This window comes from Triturus cristatus, chromosome 2_2 (assembly GCF_964204655.1).
Source record: "Triturus cristatus chromosome 2_2, aTriCri1.1, whole genome shotgun sequence".
NCBI lineage: Eukaryota > Metazoa > Chordata > Amphibia > Caudata > Salamandridae > Triturus > Triturus cristatus.
The window spans coordinates 961,819,521-961,844,463 of record NC_140582.1 but is presented as its reverse complement, the minus strand read 5'-3'; the positions used below and the strand labels follow the sequence as shown (position 1 = coordinate 961,844,463).

Genomic DNA, 24,943 nt, shown 5'->3' with positions numbered 1-24,943 from the left:
CAAGTGTTCCACTGGCATTGCGAGGGAGGGCACACATAATAGATGGTTCTCTTCAGAAGAGCCACAGTCAAGTCCTTTTGTTTAATAGTAATGTTCGGCCATCTGGATCTTGCTGCAAAGGTCCAGATGTGAAATAGTAGCTTCTTGCATAGAGACATCCCCCTTCATTCACCTGCATTGAAGCCATCTTTAAAGAGATTCATTCATACTTAAGCCCAAAGATTCTGGTACATTACACGCAACAAAATGCATGTTTATTGAGTAAACAACACTTGTAAAGTTACAACTTTTAAGTGGTACCGTTCCATGTCATGGTGTGGTAACTCCATAAAAACATTAGTAAAGACAATGAAACATTTACCAAACAATTTGGCAAGATACCTCAGCATCATACACACAATTGTACTGCAGCTGCAAACTCTCCTGCCACAGCTGAATGATTTCATAAAGGCAGCAGTGGCGATCACAGTGTACATTTAAGAGTAAGACTCGTATGTATTAGATTTCAGCAAAACGGACAGGTAGCTTCACATGCACGGCTTCACAAATCCTTGCAAAGGTCACTTGTCGGTGCTAATTTACACAGGTGATTGTCCTGTAGCCTTGAGATGTGCATTCCACATCAATCATGACCCTAAGTCTATTAAACTGGATGAACATAATTGTTTCGACATCCCTGTACTAATGACCTGTCGTTAAACAGCTTGATCACAGCATCGGCTCTTGTTTTCTACTGTTGCGTCTCATGATTGGTCTCCTCTCACTATCCTTAAACCTCAAGTGGTCCCCACCTTCCCACCCTCCGATGTGCTCTCCTCACCAAGCATCTTCCGCTGTGTGCTGGCGCCAGCCACCGCTGTGAGTTCTTCATCGTCCATGTCTGTGATCTCTTGCCACATCTCCCTTCTCACATACACTTCCACACAAAGGCTTGCCTGCCATTTCCCAGATAATGAATGTGGGAACCATGGACCTGCTAAATGAAATGGGCTCTAAGAAAACAAAGGGGTGCAGGTTACAGAAATAAAAGCGTGTTTCGTTCTACACTTGATTATTTGTACAAGTCCAAAACATGTCTACGCTTACTTATTTGTACAAGTCCAAAAAATCCCAACCCAGAAAACAGGATTGTGCTTAATGATGGCACATCTTCCAGTCACCCACTGACAGAGTGGATTTTTTTTTTTTTCAAATCATTGTAAATTCGTGTTTCTAAAGAGCAGACTCCATGAACATGGAATATGTCTCATAAAAGGCTATTTGGAACTGATTTAGGAACTTGTGTATAGCTCTCAATGGCAAACAAATAAGGCAGTGGAAGAGGTTTAGCTCGTGTGCGTGGCAGCGCTACCAGGAAGTACGAGTTAACCACTCAGCATGATTGGATGGTGCACTTGTTGACGCACTGCAGCTGCAGCCACATACATCACAACATTCATGGTACAGAAATCAGGATTCAAGCTTTGCCGTGTCTGAGTGACTGTCGTAGTTTAAAGGTGTGCCGGAACCAGCTCTGACTTCCCAGCTGTGGTTATCACCTGGATTAGACTTCCGGATTTTGGTCGGTTCTTCCCTGTGGTCCAGTCAAAAAAGGTTCTGTAAAACAGAAGTATATACTGTTGAAAGCTGCTTGCAAGAGGAGATGTACAAGAACTATACAGACTGAAGCAAATGAAGTAACAGGCAGTCATTAAAACAGTTTATACAAGCACATCACGAGGAGCTTCGGTCTCCAGAAACAAGATTGAACGGCCTGTCCCCGTAACCTCACAATAAGCTTACACACACTGAGCATCGAAAGGTCTCAAATATTAAACTCTTACTGTAATGGAGATCATCAGCCTAGATTTTGGAAAGACTTTCAAATTAGAAATAGTAACCCCCAAAAGGCTTGTGCAAGGTGGTTTTACCGCGCGTTTTTCATTAGTAATATCATTTCATGTTATTAGAAATGTTATGGAGTATTACCACTTGCTTTTCGGTCACAAGGTCAAGCAGCTCAGAGCAGGAGAAGTGTGTGAGCAGAAAGAGCTCGGAATTTATTAAAAACATGCTCTAAATTGACTGATTAGTACCAGGTCCTGCATGCTATTCATGCTTGTAATGGACGGCAAATTTAGTGACAATACCGCGCATTAATGGTAGAGCTTCTGGCACTGGTATTACCACCAGCTCATAAAGGGAGTATAAATATTTAACAGCAGCATTTTATGTTTAACTGTATTTATTTGTTTCAACTAATTGCCTACAAATGTCTGGCCAGCGGGGAAGTACTGCAATAGAAAAAAGAGGTAAGTGTCCATCAACCCTTAAGCGCAATAACACTCCACAGCCCCATTCCCTGTTCCCCCTCACTCCGGGAAGCTGTGATTCCTGTAGAAAAGTGCAACGCTCTTCTTGTGCAATTTTTAATGCGAAGCCTACTAGAGAGCACAGCTGTCCGGTGTGTTAAAGACATCTTGGGGACATTTGGAAAGCTGACCTAGGAACGCATTCTGCCCATTGCTTATCATTGGCTTTGAGCTATGTAACTCACATTTGCTTGCTCTCTATTTGCTGGCTTTATTTGTTTAAGGCTGTCCACCTTAGGTTAGTTCTTCCTGTGGAGCATAGCCTGTTTACTGTATTTTTCCAAAGTGCTTGCTTTCTGTAAACAGACCTACATTTTATTTCTTATCTGGTCCCATTTGCTGTGCATTCAAAGAAAGAGGTCAAATGTCAGGCTCGATCTTCCAAGAGAGCATGGTTTTTAATTTTCTTTCTCTGACTTCAAAGTGAGAGGCTATATCTGACAATTTGGGGGTGTGAATGGGGGTGACTTTTTTCCGTTTGTTTCCGAGTAGGGTTTTCTTGTCTTTTTCATATGCTCTCCCTGCCTTTGTCACAGCTTCTGGGGTTTGCTAGCGCCGTGACACATGTGGGTACTGTGCGCTCCACAAATTAATTTTAATTACTTAGTAAAGGCTTTTATCTAGCACCCTATCATATTAAAATGTCTGTAAATTAACTGTGCAAATATTTCAGAATATATCAGATTTAGGAAAGCATAAAAGAAGCACATTGTTTTTCAAATCTGAAGTGTGCAGGGAACAAATGTTTGAATAAGATCAAAACAAGTCATTACACTCGGTGATGCCGTTTTCACACATTATCGTTTGTATGCTGTAGAGTTTTAGCCGTAAAAGTGTATGTCTGTGCAAATGTAACAGTCATTTCAATTGAAAATGTGTTGTCTGTAATGGCAGTGCATACCACAACACACACTCCGGTGTACGTCACATCACTCTATGCTACTCTGCGCCACTCTTCTCCACTCCTCTCCATGCCACAGTACTCTACTCCACTCCACTTTACAACACTTCACTCTACCGTGCTCTACTCCTCTCTATGCCACTCCACTCTATTTCGCTCTATGACACTCCACTCTACTTACTTACCAGGCTTTTTTCTAGCACACAACAACATTTTAACTTCTGTAAATGAACTGTGCAAATACTTCATTACAGAATTAGAAAAGCACAAATGAAGCATATGTTCGTGTAAGTCTGAAGTGTGCTGGAAAAATATATTTGAATATGATCAAAACAAATTAATATGCTAGGTAATGTCATTTGCACACATTAGCGTGTGTGCGTGGTATAGCTTTAATCAGCAAAACTGAAAGTCTGTACAAACGTAATGGACATTTCAATTGAAAATATGTTGTCTGCAATGGATGTGCACTATGACACCATGCATACTCCACTCTACAACACTCCACTCACTGACACTCAGCTCCACTCTACTTCACTGTACCCCACTCTATGCCAGGCCACTCTATAATGCTCCACTCAATGACACTCTAATCCACGCAGCTCTATGCCATTCCACACGACTCTACGCCACTTCACTCAAGGCCACTCTACTCTCTATGACACGCCACTGTACACCACTCCCCAGCACTCTATGCCACTCCTCTCTACAAAACTCCAAGGCACACTACTACACTCCACTGTAAGTCAAGTTACTCTACTCTAAGCCCCTCTACTCTGACACTCTACTTCACTCTATGACACTCTACTCTAGGCTACTTCACTTCTCTCTACGCCCCTCCACTCGGCTATACTCTACGATACTCTGCACCACTCCACTCTACTCTATGACACTTTACTCCACTCCACGCCCCTCTACTCGATTACACTCCACATTAAGCCACTCCACTCTATGTCACTTTACTCTACTCTACGCTACGATAATCTATGCCCCTCCACTCTATGTCACTACACTCTGACACTATATGAAAACAATGCCACTTAACTATAGGTCATCTACTACACTTCACGACACTCCACTATCTGGCGCTTTACTCCACTATGTGCTACACCACTTCACTCTAACACACTTTACTCCATTCCACAATATGGCCCTCCACTCTACACCACTCTGCTATACTCTACGCCATTTTACCCAATGACACTTCACACCACTATGACACTCCACTCTACTAAACTCCGTAACAGTCCACAAAACTCCATTCCACGCCCCTCCACTCTACGCCAATCTGCTATGCTCTGTGTCACTCTGCTATACTCTAAACCACTTCACTCTATGGCCGTCCACTGTTCACTCCTTCACTCTTATGCCACTGTGCTCCACTCTATGCCAACCTACCCTACGCCACTCTACCCTACGCCACTCTACTCTACGACCCTCTACTCTACGACCCTCTACTCTACGACCCTCTACTCTACGACCCTCTACTCTACGACCCGACACTCCACGACCCGACACTCCACGACCCGACACTCCACGACCCGACACTCCACGACCCGACACTCCACGACCCGACACTCCACGACCCGACACTCCACGACCCGACACTCCACGACCCGACACTCCACGACCCGACACTCCACGACCCGACACTCCGCGCAACTTCACTCCGCGCAACTTCACTCCGCGCAACTTCACTCCGCGCAACTTCACTCCGCGCAACTTCACTCCGCGCAACTTCACTCCGCGCAACTTCACTCCGCGCAACTTCACTCCGCGCAACTTCACTCCGCGCAACTTCACTCCGCGCAACTTCACTCCGCGCAACTTCACTCCGCGCAACTTCACTCCGCGCAACTTCACTCCGCGCAACTTCACTCCGCGCAACTTCACTCCGCGCAACTTCACTCCGCGCAACTTCACTCCGCGCAACTTCACTCCGCGCAACTTCACTCCGCGCAACTTCACTCCGCGCAACTTCACTCCGCGCAACTTCACTCCGCGCAACTTCACTCCGCGCAACTTCACTCCGCGCAACTTCACTCCGCGCAACTTCACTCCGCGCAACTTCACTCCGCGCAACTTCACTCCGCGCAACTTCACTCCGCGCAACTTCACTCCGCGCAACTTCACTCCGCGCAACTTCACTCCGCGCAACTTCACTCCGCGCAACTTCACTCCACGCAACTTCACTCCACGCAACTTCACTCCACGCAACTTCACTCCACCCAACTTCACTCCACCCAACTTCACTCCACCCAACTTCACTCCACCCAACTTCACTCCACCCAACTTCACTCCACCCAACTTCACTCCACCCAACTTCACTCCACCCAACTTCACTCCACCCAACTTCACTCCACCCAACTTCACTCCACCCAACTTCACTCTAATCTACAACACACTACTACAGTCCACTGTAAGACAAGTTACTCCACTCTACGCCCCCCTACCCTGACACTCTACTCCTCTCTACAGTAGGCACTTCACTCTACAACACTTTACTCCACTCTAAACCCCTGCACTCTATGCCACTTTACTTCACTATACACCTCTCCACTCTACACCCCTCCACTCTGCTATGCTCTATAATACTCTGCGACACTCCACGCCACTCCATCCCCCTCTACTCTATTAAACTCCACATTAAGCACTCCACTCTACATCACTTCACTCTATGACAACAGTGCCACTTAACTCTAGGTCATCTACTAAACTTTACGACACTCCACTATCTGACACTTTACTCCACTCTACACTACGCCACTTCACTCTAACATACTTTACTCCACTTCACAATATGGCCCTCCACTCTATAACCCTCTGCTATACTCTACACCATTTTACCCAATGACACTTCACACCACTCAATGACACTCCACTCTACTCCACTCCATAACAGTCCACCAAACTCCATTCCACGCCCCTCCACTCTATGCCAATCAGCTATGCTTTATGTAACTCTGCTATACTCCAAGCCACTCCACTCTATGCTCCTCCCCTCTATGACACTGTACTCCACTATATGACAAACTACCCTACGCCACTCTACTCCAGGACCCTCCACTCAATGACACTCCACGCAACTTCACTCCACGCCACTCCACTTTCCTCTAATCTACGACACACTACTACAATCTACACCACTCCACTCTACTCCACCCTATGCCACCCCAGTCTACAACACTCTATGCCACTGTATGCCACTCCACTCCACTATACTCTATGACACTGCCTGACAATCCAATACACTCTACACCACTCCACAACATTCCACTCTATGCCATTCTGTACCACTTCACGACACTCCACTTGACAACACTCCACTCTGCTTGAGGGCACTCCACTCTATGACACTGCATGACACTTCTCTCCATTCTACGTCACTCCACAACCAAACAAAAAGTGTATGTCTGTGCAAATGTAACAGTCATTTCAATTGAAAATGTGTTGTCTGTAATGGCAGTGCATACCACAACACACACTCCGGTGTACGTCACATCACTCTATGCTACTCTGCGCCACTCTTCTCCACTCCTCTCCATGCCACAGTACTCTACTCCACTCCACTTTACAACACTTCACTCTACCGTGCTCTACTCCTCTCTATGCCACTCCACTCTATTTCGCTCTATGACACTCCACTCTACTTACTTACCAGGCTTTTTTCTAGCACACAACAACATTTTAACTTCTGTAAATGAACTGTGCAAATACTTCATTACAGAATTAGAAAAGCACAAATGAAGCATATGTTCGTGTAAGTCTGAAGTGTGCTGGAAAAATATATTTGAATATGATCAAAACAAATTAATATGCTAGGTAATGTCATTTGCACACATTAGCGTGTGTGCGTGGTATAGCTTTAATCAGCAAAACTGAAAGTCTGTACAAACGTAATGGACATTTCAATTGAAAATATGTTGTCTGCAATGGATGTGCACTATGACACCATGCATACTCCACTCTACAACACTCCACTCACTGACACTCAGCTCCACTCTACTTCACTGTACCCCACTCTATGCCAGGCCACTCTATAATGCTCCACTCAATGACACTCTAATCCACGCAGCTCTATGCCATTCCACACGACTCTACGCCACTTCACTCAAGGCCACTCTACTCTCTATGACACGCCACTGTACACCACTCCCCAGCACTCTATGCCACTCCTCTCTACAAAACTCCAAGGCACACTACTACACTCCACTGTAAGTCAAGTTACTCTACTCTAAGCCCCTCTACTCTGACACTCTACTTCACTCTATGACACTCTACTCTAGGCTACTTCACTTCTCTCTACGCCCCTCCACTCGGCTATACTCTACGATACTCTGCACCACTCCACTCTACTCTATGACACTTTACTCCACTCCACGCCCCTCTACTCGATTACACTCCACATTAAGCCACTCCACTCTACGTCACTTTACTCTACTCTACGCTACGATAATCTATGCCCCTCCACTCTATGTCACTACACTCTGACACTATATGAAAACAATGCCACTTAACTATAGGTCATCTACTACACTTCACGACACTCCACTATCTGGCGCTTTACTCCACTATGTGCTACACCACTTCACTCTAACACACTTTACTCCATTCCACAATATGGCCCTCCACTCTACACCACTCTGCTATACTCTACGCCATTTTACCCAATGACACTTCACACCACTATGACACTCCACTCTACTAAACTCCGTAACAGTCCACAAAACTCCATTCCACGCCCCTCCACTCTACGCCAATCTGCTATGCTCTGTGTCACTCTGCTATACTCTAAACCACTTCACTCTATGGCCGTCCACTGTTCACTCCTTCACTCTTATGCCACTGTGCTCCACTCTATGCCAACCTACCCTACGCCACTCTACTCTATGACCCTCTACTCTATGACCCTCTACTCTATGACCCTCTACTCTATGACCCTCTACTCTATGACCCGACACTCTATGACCCGACACTCTATGACCCGACACTCTATGACCCGACACTCTATGACCCGACACTCTATGACCCGACACTCTATGACCCGACACTCCACGACCCGACACTCCACGACCCGACACTCCACGACCCGACACTCCACGACCCGACACTCCACGACCCGACACTCCACGACCCGACACTCCACGACCCGACACTCCACGACCCGACACTCCACGACCCGACACTCCACGACCCGACACTCCACGACCCGACACTCCACGACCCGACACTCCACGACCCGACACTCCACGACCCGACACTCCACGACCCGACACTCCACGCAACTTCACTCCACGCAACTTCACTCCACGCAACTTCACTCCACGCAACTTCACTCCATGCAACTTCACTCCACGCAACTTCACTCCACGCAACTTCACTCCACGCAACTTCACTCCACGCAACTTCACTCTAATCTACAACACACTACTACAGTCCACTGTAAGACAAGTTACTCCACTCTACGCCCCCCTACCCTGACACTCTACTCCTCTCTACAGTAGGCACTTCACTCTACAACACTTTACTCCACTCTAAACCCCTGCACTCTATGCCACTTTACTTCACTATACACCTCTCCACTCTACACCCCTCCACTCTGCTATGCTCTATAATACTCTGCGACACTCCACGCCACTCCATCCCCCTCTACTCTATTAAACTCCACATTAAGCACTCCACTCTACATCACTTCACTCTATGACAACAGTGCCACTTAACTCTAGGTCATCTACTAAACTTTACGACACTCCACTATCTGACACTTTACTCCACTCTACACTACGCCACTTCACTCTAACATACTTTACTCCACTTCACAATATGGCCCTCCACTCTTTAACCCTCTGCTATACTCTACACCATTTTACCCAATGACACTTCACACCACTCAATGACACTCCACTCTACTCCACTCCATAACAGTCCACCAAACTCCATTCCACGCCCCTCCACTCTATGCCAATCAGCTATGCTTTATGTAACTCTGCTATACTCCAAGCCACTCCACTCTATGCTCCTCCCCTCTATGACACTGTACTCCACTATATGACAAACTACCCTACGCCACTCTACTCCAGGACCCTCCACTCAATGACACTCCACGCAACTTCACTCCACGCCACTCCACTTTCCTCTAATCTACGACACACTACTACAATCTACACCACTCCACTCTACTCCACCCTATGCCACCCCAGTCTACAACACTCTATGCCACTGTATGCCACTCCACTCCACTATACTCTATGACACTGCCTGACAATCCAATACACTCTACACCACTCCACAACATTCCACTCTATGCCATTCTGTACCACTTCACGACACTCCACTTGACAACACTCCACTCTGCTTGAGGGCACTCCACTCTATGACACTGCATGACACTTCTCTCCATTCTACGTCACTCCACAACCTTCCCCTCCAATCCACAACTCTACACCACTCCATGACACTTCACTCTACAACACATTGGCAAAGCCAATAGATCTTGTACAGGTGGGACCTACTGGCTTTGCCAATGTTAGTTTTCCCCTTCATATTTACCCACGTTTATCTAGTGGGGCTAAATTTAGAAAGATCCTCGATAGTTAAGGAAAGCACTCCGAGGGGCCGAAGACCAGTGAGTTGTCAGAATTCTATCAATAGAAACATCAGGAAGGGCAGTAATTTCCCTCAAAAGTTTGAAATCGTTGCTTTAGGGCAAGTGTTAAATTTTGAATGGCTACCATGTTGTAAAGTTGCGTCTTCCCACCTCTCAGTCAGCACCTTCTACTTCCTCCACAAGGCCAGGATAGCATGGATTGCTGGGACATGGGCGAGGCTGAACTGTTTGCCTCTTAATGATCTGTAGGACCACTCACCCTTGAATAATAATGGCAGGAGGACCACTCCCAATTCACTCTGGACCAAAAACATCCCATCCAGCTCTGAGAACATCCTCCTCGTATATGGTTAGTTTTGGTCAATGCCATAGCAAAGGTACATGTCGCCTCTCACCTTGTTCAGCAATTGTCATTCTTCTGTCTGTCCCATGCTAGCTTTTCTGATAGCTTTATGTATGTAGTTTGCACTGATTGTCTCCCCCCCCCCCCCCCCCCTTAACATTGCATATGGATGTTCAGGTCATATCATGGAGCCTCGCCCATTCTTCATCAGTGAGCTCTCTCCCTTGTACTTTTTCCCACCTCCTCTGTCCAGGGCTTTCAGTCAGACGTGTTGAATCTTTTATAAGTATACACAGGGCCTATTAGATGTGACTGTCGTGGGAACCATCTTTTAGCCACCTCTTGAAGCATGTTACAACAGGATTCCAATATATATAGGTCGCAATGTGGAACTAGCCTTACTAAGCCAAATATACTGGATACCAGCTGCAGTGTTAAAAGAGGGCAGCAGGTCTCATGGAATGAAACAGCCACGCACAACACTGTCGAATGACAATGAGCTGTGCCCCACTGCATGAAACTGGTCAATAGGTCAAACTGGTCAAACTCTTGGAAACAGAAATTATAGACTTAATCTCTCTAGGGAAGCAGAGAAACAGCAGCATCCAAGAATGAATTTAGGAACAAAACATATCCGTTGTTAGTACTTGTGCATCGAAATAGCTGTCAAGTTTATCAATGGCTTCCATACTTACTCAGCAACAAAATCCAATGGCGTCCAGGAAGTGTAGTCTGCGTTCGGCATTGATGTTCTGTTAGCAGGTGTATCCAAGGTAACCCTGTGATTTAGAGAGATAAGCCTTTGAACAGAATGCTTTCTTGCACGTCAGATCTCAAGTAATCTCTTTGACTCATTAATCTTCTTGCAGCAGAAAAAAGCCATAGACGTGAAACCATTCTACATGGAACACTCGGTTTTTTGCTTCTGAACAGACATAGCACGTAAATTACAAGTGAAAGATTGTAAGACACAGTTATCAGTAATTAAACAATTGAAAATTATTTAAATGGTAAATATCTATCAGCCTCCAGAAATAATAGTATTCGCCTTAACTGGCGAATTAATTAGTGCTGATGGATCATAGGAAAAAACCTAACTTGCCAACTTGTGCTCTGTGCCCACTGGCCATGCCAAAGAAACACCAGGCACTTTGAAGCACAGGTATTTAAGTATATCACCGCAAAAGGCATAATATAACTGAAATAACAATACCCATGACCGTCAACTCAGATTAGTAACTATTATTATTAGTAAAACACAAAATTGCCTGGAAAAACTTAATTTGAAAGAACGTTGTTACAATGCAAAGCCTAAAACCACTGAGAATTACCACTACAGTTAGCTTTGCAATTAAGGGAGACATACCCCAGCAAAGTGTATATCACTCTTCAGATTAAACCACCACATATTTGCTGGCATCATCTGACAGAGGTAACTATTTGCTCGTAGATACAGCTTGATTATCACATACATTCTCCTTACTTAATAAAAGCGTTCCCACTCTAGAAAGAACCATTGAAGTGAATGTACAGGCGGTTAATACCTGGCTAAAACATATGGCGGACACTACTGCACCCTTGCAGGCTGGGTCCGGCCTCTTAAAACGCTCCACAGCTCCTTGGTTAATGGGGAGCTTAGGAAAAAACGCTCCATCTACCAGTCAACAATGATCTCTATAAAAAAGAGATCAACTTTTACCACCAAGAAATAAAGAGGGCCCAAGTGAATTGTTTTGCTAGCGAAATTGCAACGGCCAGCAACAAACCTAGGGAGATCTTTAAAATAGCATAGAAGTTCTCTAATCCTAGTGCCTCCACACAGAACCTAGAGGTCTACCCTAAACTATGCGCGTAACTCGCAAACTTCTTTGACAATAAGATCAAAGGTACTGTCGAGGCCTTGGATATCACAGGCTTCATCAACACCTCGGATATCGATTGGTCGGAGAACCTGCCATCAATTGCCACTACTTCATGATCTGGTGCCTTGACTGAATTTGCTGCCATCTCTCTGGAGAACTCGGTTAAAGCTTTAAAATGCAAATCTGGCTCTCCAGATGATCCCTGCCCTCCTCATATTCTAGCGGCCAATCATGTGGCAATCAATCCCACCCTCAACTCCCTCTTAAATGCCTCCATACTTGAAGCCACTGTGCACAGCTGCTGGAAAAAAGCTAAGCCTATTCCACTTTTGAAAAAGCCCGCTGCAGACAAATCCATCCTGGCCAACTATAGGCCTGTTGCATTAGTACCAGCCTTCCCCAATATTCTGGAGAAGTTGATTAACATCCAGCTGTCCAAATATTTGGACGCACATCAGCTGCTGCACCCCTCTCAGTCGGGCCTCCGTCCTGGACACAGTACGGAAACACTCTGGTTGAAATACCCAATACCATCAATCTAGCAGTAGACCAGGCAAAGCAGGAGGCCCTCCTGCTTTTAGATCTATTGGCAGAGGTTCAATACGTTCTCCCATCCCATTCTTCTGCAATGACTGCGGAACATTGGGATAGGTGGCGCCGCCTTGGCATGGGTCCTTTCTATTGGACAGAAGTCAGTCAGTTTGGATGACACCCTTCACATCTGACTCCATACCTTTAAGACATGGCGTCCCTCATGGCTCTGCCCTGAGTCCTAAGCTATTTAACGTGTACATGTTTCCTCTGGCAGCTCTGATAGAATCGTACTGGCTACAGGTTGTGTCCTACGCTGACAACACCCAAATCCTCCATACCTGGGACAGTAACACTCCCAAAGTACAGGAAAGACTTGAGACGTGTCTATCAGCGGTATTTCACTGGATGGGCCAGAGCAATCTTCAATGCAAGCCCAGTAAGACCGAAGTATTAGCCTTTGGCATTCCCCCTCCATCCTGGGGTGGCACTTTCTGGCTCAGCTCCACTCATTCTCCCCCTACCCCGGTTACAGTCACACGTAACCTGGGGGTAAAATTCGATAAATCACTGTCCTTTCGTCCACAGGTTGACAGTGTGGTAGGTGCATGTTTCAGCCTCATAAGAACTCTAAAAACATTTTAATTCTTGCTTATCTCTCACTGCTGGAAAACAGTTATCCATGCGATTATAATATCACGGCTGGATAACGCCAATGCGCTGTACGGGGACATCCCAGCATACCTACTCAAAAGACTTCCATTGGTGCAGAATGCCACTGCCTGACTTTGCCTCAACCTCCAGAAACATGACTATGTTCGCCTGCACCTCAAAGATTTTCACTGGTTGCCAATCCGTGAACGTGTGCACTTCAAGGAGCTGGTGTTGGCTCACAGAGCCTTCTATAAGGCAGGTCCCGCTACCTGACCAACAGATTCACACACTATCTACCAATGAGAACTCTGCACTCCTCTGATGCCATGTTGGCTGTTGTGCCAAGAACCAGGATGATGAAATGGGGCGGCTCTTCCTTCTCAGTCCTCGCCACCTCCAGCTGAAATGCCCTCCCTCTCCATCTGCGGGCCACCAAAGAGGAGAGTGCTATTAAAATGACCCTAAAAACGTGGCTGTTCAAACTGCCTTTCTATTATCAGTTTATCTGATCTCGGACATCGGACCTAAGCGCCACGATATTCATTGAGTAGCTGCACGCTCTACAAAAACCAAATAATGATAGTAATAATATATTACACGCTCTTGGGGGGGGCAGAGGTGGGGGGGTTGTAAAGTCCCAGGTCTGACTGCATGCACTGGTTTTACCACAAAAGATGAGGAGGCAGCCTCCCCAACAAGGATATAAAGGGATGGACCATTAAACCATAGTTAGTTGTCATCAACCACCAGTCTATCATGGTCTTGACACTGTAGCCATCCATGAAGAAAGAGTGACACTTGGTGCCCGTCGTCCAATCACCTTGCACCAGGGTTGCCATAACAGTCAAGCATTGTGCTGAAAACTGTACAGCACCTCTCAGTAAACAAATGCTAGGAGTCTCCAGAGCAGGAATGCATGGCAAGTCCGCCAAAAAGAACAGGAATTGGGTCCACTCTGCGGTAATCTAGCATTTTAATAATGTTTCTAACTGAAAAGAAAAATATATGTGGATAGTTGTGGCACAGGGGAGTCCTACACTCCTGGGGGAAAATACCAGGATCGGGGACATGTAAAACATGGTAAAGTCACATGGATATACATAAAGGGGGCTGAGAGTGCACGATGAGACTGACCCCACCCTAGGCCACTCCATCGCCACAGCGGAAGCATGTAATGCACCCCTCTGGTAGACAAGGGTCTGCCATACCCTGTATCGACACTCGACCCCTAACTAAGGAGGGTCGGAGGCCAGGAAAGGGAGATTCCTGAACTTCTACGCACACACAGTAAAGGAAACCTTCACAACGATGCTTTTACGGCTCGTAGTATTTATAGATTTATTCAAATAATAGTATCCCCCTAAACCCTACTCAGAGACGCGCGCATACTAGTAAACAGCACACACAAGTAGGGGAGGGCGTGGCTGAACGCCGATGCAGTAGGGCAGGAAATGCAGAGCTCCCGCCCGGCGAACCCCCATCTGGACTGTCTGGGCCTCGTGTGACCCCCCCGGACCTGCAGCTGGGATCGTGGCTGTTACAAAGTGCGGCCTGGGCAGTGAAGTGGAGCAATAGTCATGGATTGGATGCCACAGGAGACTCCGTGTGGTGCGGTGGGCCTCCCGCGGGGCCAGTGAAGAAGTGTAGCGGGCCTGCGGGGAGGGCGAGACCTGGCAGCAGACAGAGGAACTATTTGGGCCTGACAACCCCACACGGCCCTGGGAAAGGGCCTCCATACAGGAGTGCAACATAATAGAGACGAGAGCAAGGCAGCGATGAGGGGTAGTCAGCAATATTTGGAGTCCAGGTGACCTCTGAGAGCGTTAGATGGAGGAGGGGGTTGTCAGCTGACCTCCCATCGCAGGACATGTTGGGGCCCTGCTAATACAGCGCCAGAGTGGAAGAGGAGCACCCTACCCCATGGTACAGGCCTCAAAACGAGGCAGCAGAATTATTGGGGTGAGGCCTGAGCCACAGCATGGAGGAGGTGGCGCTTGTTGGAAACCCTGTGACCCCATAGAACATGAATTGTTTGCCAAACGGAGGGCCTCCCATCAGATCAGTGAAGTGGGGGGGGGGGGGCTGCATAGAACCGTGGTCTTGGCAGGGGGTAGAAGATCTGGCAGGGCCACACCACCCCGCACGGTTTTGAGAAAGGGCCTACAAAGGAGCATAAAGGCTGAGCCTGGAATGCGCTATGAGGGAGCCTGTGGTGTTTGGAGGCCCTGGGAGTGCTGGATGGGAAAGACTGACCCCATTAACATCGCAAACCATCCGGGGGGCCCTCTGCCACAACACCAGGGGAGAGAGGTACACCGTCTAGTTGCCCGGGGACCCCGGTCTGAAACGGTCACTCAAAATCAAACACTGGTCCATCTTAGGGGGTCATACTGGAACGATTGATAGTGAGGGATTCTCTCTCTCTCATGTGGGAGGACCATTGGTTTGGCAGCGGAGGCACCGGCCCTGAGAAGCTTGTCTGGTTGTGCAACAGGAGAGAGTGATGCCGAACGAGCCACAGGGACAAATTCCGCGGAACCGAGCGGGGTTGATACACTAGCCAGACAGAGAAGCTGCAGCTTATGAACAGGAGATGCGCTGGGATCACGAATACGGAGAAGCTGAGAACCACACACTGATTATAATGGAGAAAATTATTTGTCGGCACGATCAGAACACACCTAGCCAGATGGCAGTAGCAGGACTCAACGGGAGAGGCACGGAGAGAAGGGTTACCTTCACCAGATGGTAATCAGGACCGCTTCACGATCTGTGATACTATGCAGGCTATCACTGCGTCTCTTGAGGGATTAGAAACAAAGATTGATGCCATAGGGACAGATCTGAGCCTCTTAAAAGATTACCAACAACGCATTACAGAACGGGTCATGACTGCCGAGCGCACACTGGCAGAGGTGACACCAGAGGTCTCCGCATAGTGGAATAGACTGATAACTATGGAACAAAAAGTCAGAATGCTGGAGCTGCGAGCTAAGGACACCGAAAATAGGTCAAGATGTATTAATGTACGAATTATCGGCCTGCTAGAACGCACTGAAGGTGCTAGTATGATGGATTACTTGGAAAGATGGCTGCGAAAGGAAGTGGCACCAAATGGGCTCTCCTCATTTTACGCTCTAGAAAGAGCACATAGGGTACGGGCTCGCCAGCCCTGACCAGGGGTGCCCTGCATCCTATAGTAGCCAGATTCCTCTATTACAGGGACCGTTATCATATATTAATGCAGGCCAGGCTGAGGGCGAGCCTTAAAGTATAGAACAGTAAATACTGATGCGGCGACTGAAACCGGAAGCCCTAGACGACCTGGTTTTTAAGGACACGAAAGTGACAGCCCTCAGAAAATAATTAGTTGAAAATTCGGGTTCGACCTCGAGTCCACAGGGGGAATAGTATGCGTTTAAAGTGACGATCAGGGGTAGGTACATTGTGGATGCAGTGGGAATCTGGAGGACTCTACTGATGGAGACGAAACAGACACTGAGAAGCGCAGACCCGGACACCCAGAAGAGTAGGTAGCATTGCTGGAAGCAAAAGAAAAAGTAGCAAAGAGCTTGAGCGATTGAGGTGCTTTGACTATATGAATTATATGTTACGAGTGCATGCAGAGTGGGACCGCATAGGCGCACTACTAGTGTGGTTTGACAATAAGTGGGGTTCGGTGATATTAGAACTTCAGGGAGACAATGGCAACATCTTGTTCTGTCAAGCTGATATTAACCTTGCATCCATATCTACTACACTAATATATATATATATATCAGCAAAGTGGCCTGCTCTGCAGTTAACAATGAAGTCTTTCTGGAGCCCATAGCCTTGCCTGTTGTGACCCTGGAGGAGGTGGATACTCTGGGAGGAGACATCACGCTCAGATTAAAGCTGCCATAAAATCCATAGCTAGAAATAAGATCCCCATCATGGACAGGCTGCAGGTGGAATTTTATTCCACTTATGTGAGGAGCTAGATCCCCGCTTAGTGAATTTGTGTAAAGCAGTGGTAGACACAGGAATACTCCCTGCAGCCACATGAGAATCCCTGATTGTGCCCCTACTGAAGCCCGGAAAACCGGTTTACGACCAGAAGGCCGATAGGCGGTTGTCAATGCTAAATCTAGACTATAAAATCCTAAGTAGAGTGCTGGCCACCTGCCCTTTGCTACACATGCCCACACTCATACACCGGGATCAGGTGGGGTTAATACCCCGTTGCAATACCACCCTTAACATCAGTAGACTGCTTTGGGTTTTGGAGTCCGACACATACGACAAAGAGATGGACTTGATTTTTGCGCTCGACATAGAGAAGGCGTTTGATAGAATAGAATGGCCCTACCTTTATGGTACCAGGCAACTATTTGGTCTGGGCCCGAGATTTGTTGCGTGGACCTGCTTATTATATGCAGACTTTTCGGCCAGGGTGCGAACATGTGCTAGACTATTGGAGAGCTACAGAGTGGGACATGACACCAGGCAGGGGTGCCCACTGTCACCCTTACTGTTTGCCCTGGCCATGGAGCCCTTAGCCTTTAATGCCAAGGCAGTAACCACTTATCAGGGCTTAGCACCATATTGCGCTTCATGCGGATGATCTCCTGCTTTTCCTATGAGATGTGGGGAGGAGGGGCAGGGGGGGATTTCAGAGGAGTGAAAAAGCTTACAAGTTAATTGGCAAAAGTCCTGTCTGTATCCAACACAGATAGTCCGGTGGGATTTAGGAGTCCGACATGGGACTCTCAGGGTTTGCCGTACCTCGGGGTGAAGATTCCTCATGACCCAGCAGGTCTCCTAGAGGGTAAACTAGGGAAGGGTGTCCGTGGAGGTCGATCAAGCGCAGAGTTGTGGTCCACCCTTCCCCTATCTGTGGCGGTGAGGGTTGCTTTATTGAAAATGATAGCCCTGTGCTAATTATTGTATTACTTTGTGGTCCTACAGGTATGGATTCCACTGAGATTTTTCCAGGACCTCACCTCGCTATCCACAGGCTTTCTTGGGGGGAGGGGGGGGGGGGGGTCGGGCAGGCGAAGAGTGGCATTAACTACGATGCAACGACAGACAGAAGAGGAGAGGCTTGGCCCTCCCGCACTTTGAGATCTACTATTTGGCGGCACAATTGCAGTGGCTCATGCAATGGGTGGCGGGTAGAGTTACAAGGAGGGGCAACTTAGGCCCAGCTGTCTTGGACCGTCACCGCTTATCACAAGTTTTACTACGGCTACTCACTCCAAGCGCTGGTGACAGTACTGAATTTTGAGTGCTGCGTAAGTGCTGGACCAGGAGCCTACATAAGACAAAAGTGTGGCAGCAGTACATCCCGGACATCCCAATGTTCTTGACAGAACTCCCACACAAAGGTGAATGACAAGGACTGATGGAGTGGGTGACGGCAGATGCAGCGACGATAAGGGCCCTGTTGGAGGCTGAACTCATGCTTCCCGTTGCCGATTTCTGAGAGCGATATAACTTACTGCAGGAACACTTCCTTCTGCATAGAGCGCTTACGTCAACGGTCTGTAAACATTTGAAGGGAGGACTGGCATAGCCACCTCATACATTTGGATGAAAGTATATAATCACATCTTCGGACGCTTATGGGGCAGTCACCTGCCTATATAGGAGACTGAGGGGAGATGTGATGCTGCCTCTTGACAGCCTCCGGTCACTCTGGGAGGAGGACCTTGGGATTCCCCTGGAGGAGAAAGACTGGGGAATGCTTGTGGCCCACATGTCCAAGGATCTAGAAACGCCAGATTCAGGCTTATTCATTTTTACCAGAGTAATGAGCATCAGTAGAGCCTGGTCGTAGTGAAGCGTCCGAGGAAGGACGTAAGGTGAGAGTGAAGAGGCATCAGGTCAAGGGACCGACAATATGTCCAAATGTTGGAAGAATCCACGTCAATAGTTGCCATTGACGTGGATGCCAGCCGGACACGGATCGTTTCGCGCAACACTGCGAAGATACACTACACAAAGAGTTTATATTGAAGACACTTTGACAATTTACTCCACCATTTGGCCTGGTTTCTTCCAACATTTGGACACACTGGCGGTCCCGTGACCGGAGGCCTCTTCACTCTCACCTTACGTCCTTCCTTGGATGCTTCACTACGAGCAGGCTCTCCTGATGCTCATTACTATGGCAAGACCCAATCTACATCACTCATTGCCCTGAAGAAGCCCATATCTGGGCAAAACGCGTTGGCTATTTCCAAAGACAAAAACCAAGCGCATCTGCAATAAAGACCAACAAAGACTACAATAATACGACTATTGTTTGTTTTCCTATCCATATGCATTACATTGCTTTACCTATTATCAACTAGTATTGCCACTCATCTCCCTCCCGTACATGTATATTTTTGTGGTCAAGTGGCAGCTGACCATTTGAGGTGGGCAATATTCTTACATCACGTAACAGACCTAGGTGATGCAGTCTTCTATAACCCGGCTGCTCTGTTTCTTGTTGATTTTATTCATTTTTACGGATTACACAGGGCGGAATGGACACCAGGGAGGATAAACAGACATTTTGCAGTGAACGAGGCAAAATGCCCCCGTTGTGGGCAACTATGGGCTGAGTTTCTCCACATTTTTTTGTGCTGCCCAGAACTGACAGCTTACTGGGGAACTGTCGCGAGCACCTTAGTGGAGGTCATTGAAAGGGAGGTTTACTGTACACCTAGCTACTGCCTACTGCATTTGTTCCTGCATACTGCTAAGACTAAGGTAACGAGTACATTTCAGTATTTGGCACTACTTTTAGCAAAGAGAGAAATAGCCAGGAATTGAAAAGCTCAGAGGGGACCTAGAATTGAGATGTGGAAGAAGGAGCTTACAAGATTGGCGGATTATGAGGAGGCAGTCCGAATGCGGTAGGCCAGGAGGGGTCAAAGCTCAATGGAGACAGCCAGGGCATAGGAAGCACTGGTAGAAGCGATGTGGCACTCTGATCTCCCCTCCCAGGAAGATGGATTAAACCCCCCCCTGACTACATCCACAAGGGACGGGGATCCCGATTTAAAACACCTTGAGAAGTTTAAGTGGTTGCTACCTGCTAGTACGAGAACTCAAAGTCGCAGACCGACACACAGAAGCACATGGCATGCCAAATTCTATCAAGTTCCAGTGGAGAATTGCCTGAATTATTTACCAAGTCCAACACTTAAAAGAGCTACGGCACGCCTATGGGTGTGGGATAGGGGGGTTGGACTAACAGTTTATGTATGGTAGGGTCCATGATCATCAGCTTGTAATATGATGTGGCTTGAGCTGATAACTCCCACCTCAGCTTCTATTGTTTCCCCTGGTTAATTTACAGCTGTGAGCTACACGTCTACACTTAAAGCTTTAATAAACGGGGGAGTGGGGATGCTAGCAATTGCACCAAATCATGTAAAATGTGGAATAATGAACAACTGATTGTGAATGTATTAGGTGGCTTGTTTTAACTACCAAATGCACGAAACTTTGTTAAATGAAACAAACACAAGTAGCACATACAGAAAGCTCACAGAGAGCTAGTCCACTTGGGGAAAAATATTTGATTTTCAAGAAAGTGGAAAGAAAATGCAGGGTGGAACAGCTGTCCAAACAATGTTGGCATTTTTACTGGAACAGCAATAAAGGAAATGTTGCAGGAAGCTATGAGGTTTGGCATCACAATGATTAGGCTTAAGAACATGCCACATACAATTATCTAACCCACCAAATGCAGTTTTACTTAGTCATACAAAGAAGGCCATGTAATTCCTTTTTCACTTACGGTAATATAGCAACAGCAGCAGATCCAGCTGGCATGCCACTGCTCTCACCACCAAGGCTCTGGCAAAGCTGATGTACAGTTGCTTTCGCCATACCATAGGCAATCATACCTAATGAAAAACAATATAAATAGCATATTTAATTCCATTAGTTGCAGCGTTCTACAACTCCATAGACTATAAAGACTTTAGAACCCAAAAAACATTATGCAATAAAATTGCTTTAGATAGATATAGATATTATCTACTGGCGGTCGCCAGTAGATAGTTATAGTTACAACCTAGTTTCCATAGGAAATCTCAACATTCTATTTTGAATAACTTTGGCGCCGGTTGACGAATCCTCGCGAAATTTTCAAAACTAATGGGGCGCTCCGTTCAGCTCCTACCCTGACAGTCTCGGGGTGATTCGTCCAGCGGGGACCGAGAAAAAAGGGGGGTCCCAAAATGCGTTTTCCCCATGCATTTTTCCGTAGGACCTTTAGACACAGCTACAGCCAGAACGGCTGAACAGAATTACTTGAAATTTGGCAAAGAGGTAGTCCTCAGGTCAGGCATGTGCCTTTTGCATATATGGTGTAAATCCGTTCAGTAGTTCCTGAGAAAATCAAAAGTAAAATCATATACATATCTGGGCGGAGCCTAACCACACATCTCATTGTGAGATCTGATTGGCTGTCAGCACTTCATCCAAGAAGTGTTGGCAGCCATCTTGGGATCAATATACATGATAGCACCTCATTAAAAAGCATTGCAGTTAATAGAAGGTTTTAAGACCTTAGTTACATTATAAATCATTTGTTGATGGTACCATACTCATTTTAGGAATTGTAGTATGTTCTAAGGTGATTTTACCATGTGAAAAAGCCTTCTGCTGGGATATCATGAATCATGTTTGAGAGAAACTATTTTCACATGCTTTTCCCACAGAGGTTTGGAAGGTGATCTATAAGCTAAACTGAGAGCATATTTTCTGTAAATTCACATTATCTTTCTCAGTCATGTGAGAATGAAGTCTGACATTCTCAGTAAAACACGTACATCCAGGGCAGAGACTGTCAGTTGATTCCTTTGTGTTCTACTGCAGCTTCCCAGAGTGTTCCAAAGAACAACTAGAGCGCTAACAGTCTTACTTATGACAAAGGTATGGCACACCTGAAGCCATCTTGATTGGAATAAAGTGGTAACATTTAAAACATTTAATTTAAAAAGGAACAACATGAGAGGGTTCATTTTGCCATAGAATGTATGATTAGTGCTGCAGAAAGAAAAATTAGGGCACATTTTGAGTGACTTCTCAAATCCTCTTCTATTTCATTAAAGAATTCTGACATGCAGACTGAAACATGCACTTTCAATACCAGCAGCAGACTTCCCTGGTGAGCAGTAGCTTTACTACAGTGATCTAATGAGGAACTAGAGTGCTACCATTCAGAATTTATGGCAAATGTGTCACATCTGAATGCCTTCTTGATGGAACCAAAGTAAACAAGCATTGAAAATGCAATAGGTCTCGCCCTCGTTTAAGTTAAAGCAATTCTGTTTGTAATTAGGTGGCTTTTTAGCTTTGCTTTTATTAGTGTTTTTCAAAATTTCATGTAAATAAGATGCATATCTGTATATGTATGCATGCATTTATATTTGTATTTATATAGATATGCAGATTATATATATGTATATACACATACATAAATGCATATATGTGCGTGTAGAGAGAGGTAGAGAGAGGTAGAGAGGTAGAGAGGTAGAGATGTAGAGAGGTAGAGAGGTAGAGGTAGAGAAAGGTAGAGAGGTAGAGAGTAGAGGATGAGTAATAGAGAGTAGAGAGTAGAGAGAGAGTAGTAGAGAGAGTAGTAGAGAGTAGTAGAGAGAGTAGCAGAGAGAGTAGGAGAGAGTAGTAGTGAGTAGTAGAGAGTGAGTAGTAGAGAGTAGTAGCGAGTGAGAAGTAGAGAGTAGTAGAGAGTGAGTAGTAGAGGGAGTAGTAGAGAGTAGTAGAGAGGGAGTAGTAGAGGGAGTAGTAGAGAGTGAGTATTAGAGAGTGAGTAGTAGAGAGTAGTAGAGAGTGAGTAGTGGAGACTGAGTAGCAGAGAGAGAGTAGCAGAGAGAGAGTAGTAGAGAATGAGTAGTAGAGTGAGTAGTAGAGAGTAGTAGAGAGTGAGTAGTAGAGAGTGAGTAGTAGAGAGTAGTAGAGAGTAGTAGAGAGAGAGTAGTAGAGAGTGAGTAGTAGAGAGTGAGTAGTAGAGAGAGAGTAGTAGAGAGAGTGAGTAGTAGAGAGTAGTAGAGAGTGAGTAGTAGAGTGAGTAGTAGGGAGTAGTAGGGAGTAGTAGGGAGTAGTAGGGAGTAGTAGGGAGTAGTAGGGAGTAGTAGGGAGTAGTAGGGAGTAGTAGAGTGAGTAGTAGAGAGCAAGTAGTAGAGAGTGTGTAGTAGAGAGAGAGTAGTAGAGTAGTAGAGGGTGAGTAGTAGAGGGTGAGTAGTAGAGTGAGTAGTAGAGAGTAGTAGAGTAGTAGAGAGTGAGTAGTAGAGAGTGAGTAGTAGATAGTAGTAGAAAGTGAGTAGCAGAGAGAGTAGTAGAGAGTAGTAGAGAGTGAGTAGTAGAGAGAGTAGTAGAGAGTGAGTGGTAGAGAGTAGTAGAGTGAGTAGTTGAGAGTGAGTAGTAGAGAGTGAGTAGTAGAGAGTGAGTAGTAGAGAGAGTAGTAGAGAGGGAGTAGTAGAGAGAGAGAGTAGTAGAGAGAGTAGTAGAGAGTGAGTAGTAGAGTAGTAGAGAGTAGTAGAGAGTGAGTGGTAGAGAGTAGTAGAGAGTGAGTAGTAGAGAGTGAGTAGTAGAGAGTGAGTAGTAGAGAGAGTAGTAGAGAGGGAGTAGTAGAGAGAGAGTAGTAGAGAGAGTAGTAGAGAGTGAGTAGTAGAGTAGTAGAGAGTAGTAGAGAGTGAGTGGTAGAGAGTAGTAGAGAGTGAGTAGTAGAGAGTGAGTAGTAGAGAGTAGTAGAGAGTAGTAGAGTAGTAGAAAGTGAGTAGTAGAAAGTAGTAGCGAGTGAGTAGTAGAGAGTGAGTAGTTTAATTTAAAAGGAACACAATGAGGAGGTTCATTTTGCCATAGAAATTATGATTAGTGAGGAAAAAAGAAAAATTAGGGCACATTTTGAGTGACTTATCAAATCCTCTTCTATTTCATTAAAAAATTCTGACATGCAGACTGAAACATGCACTTTCAATACCAGCAGCAGACTTCCCTGGTGAGCAGTAGCTTTACTACAGTGATCTAATGAGCAACTAGAGTGCTACCATTCAGAATTTATGGAAAATGTGAGACACATCTGAATGCCTTCTTGAGGAATCAAAGTAAACAAGCATTGAAAATGCAATAGGTCTCGCTCTCGTTTAAGTTAAAGCAATTCTGTTTGTAATTAGGTGGCTTTTCAGCTTTGCTTGTATTAGAGTTTTTCAAACTTTCATGTACATACCATGCATATGTATATGTTTGCATGAATTTATATTTATATAGATATGCAGATTATATTTATATGTTTATATATTCACTGAAAAAACCATAGGTTTCACACACGTTATAGTTACGAATTAGCATTTAAAAAACCTTGCAAATTCACTTAAAAAACCATAGGTTTCACACATGTTATAGTTAGCTGGACATTTCACTCGTAAAAAACCAATGAAATTCCCCCGTTATAGTTAGTGCAGGCAACTATAACTCACGCGACCGCAATCCTCTGCTGATGACGTCAGATATTACATCACTGTATTTAGACACTTATTTACCCATGTCTTCTTCCATTAATCTTTAGCTATACATATATTACAAATATTTATTTTTCATAAAGACACATATGTCATCAGTGATGTAATATCTGACGTCATCAGCAGAGGATTGCGGTCGCGTGAGTTATAGTTGCCTGCACTAACTATA

At 45.8% G+C, this 24,943-nt stretch overlaps 1 protein-coding gene across 1 annotated transcript in view; it reads right to left on the bottom strand.

Annotated features, from left to right (window-relative positions):
- Window positions 1–225: 225 nt before the first annotated feature.
- Window positions 226–24,943, bottom strand: part of QDPR (quinoid dihydropteridine reductase) — a 67,135-nt gene continuing 42,417 nt past the window's right edge. Inside the window, exons 5-7 of the mRNA XM_085642375.1 lie at window positions 21,027–21,135; window positions 10,898–10,981; window positions 226–1,596 (exon numbers count right to left, since the gene is read on the bottom strand). Of these exons, the coding sequence (XP_085498501.1) occupies window positions 1,491–1,596; window positions 10,898–10,981; window positions 21,027–21,135 (299 nt within the window). The 3' untranslated portion in view covers window positions 226–1,490. The remainder of the gene's footprint in view (window positions 1,597–10,897; window positions 10,982–21,026; window positions 21,136–24,943) is intronic.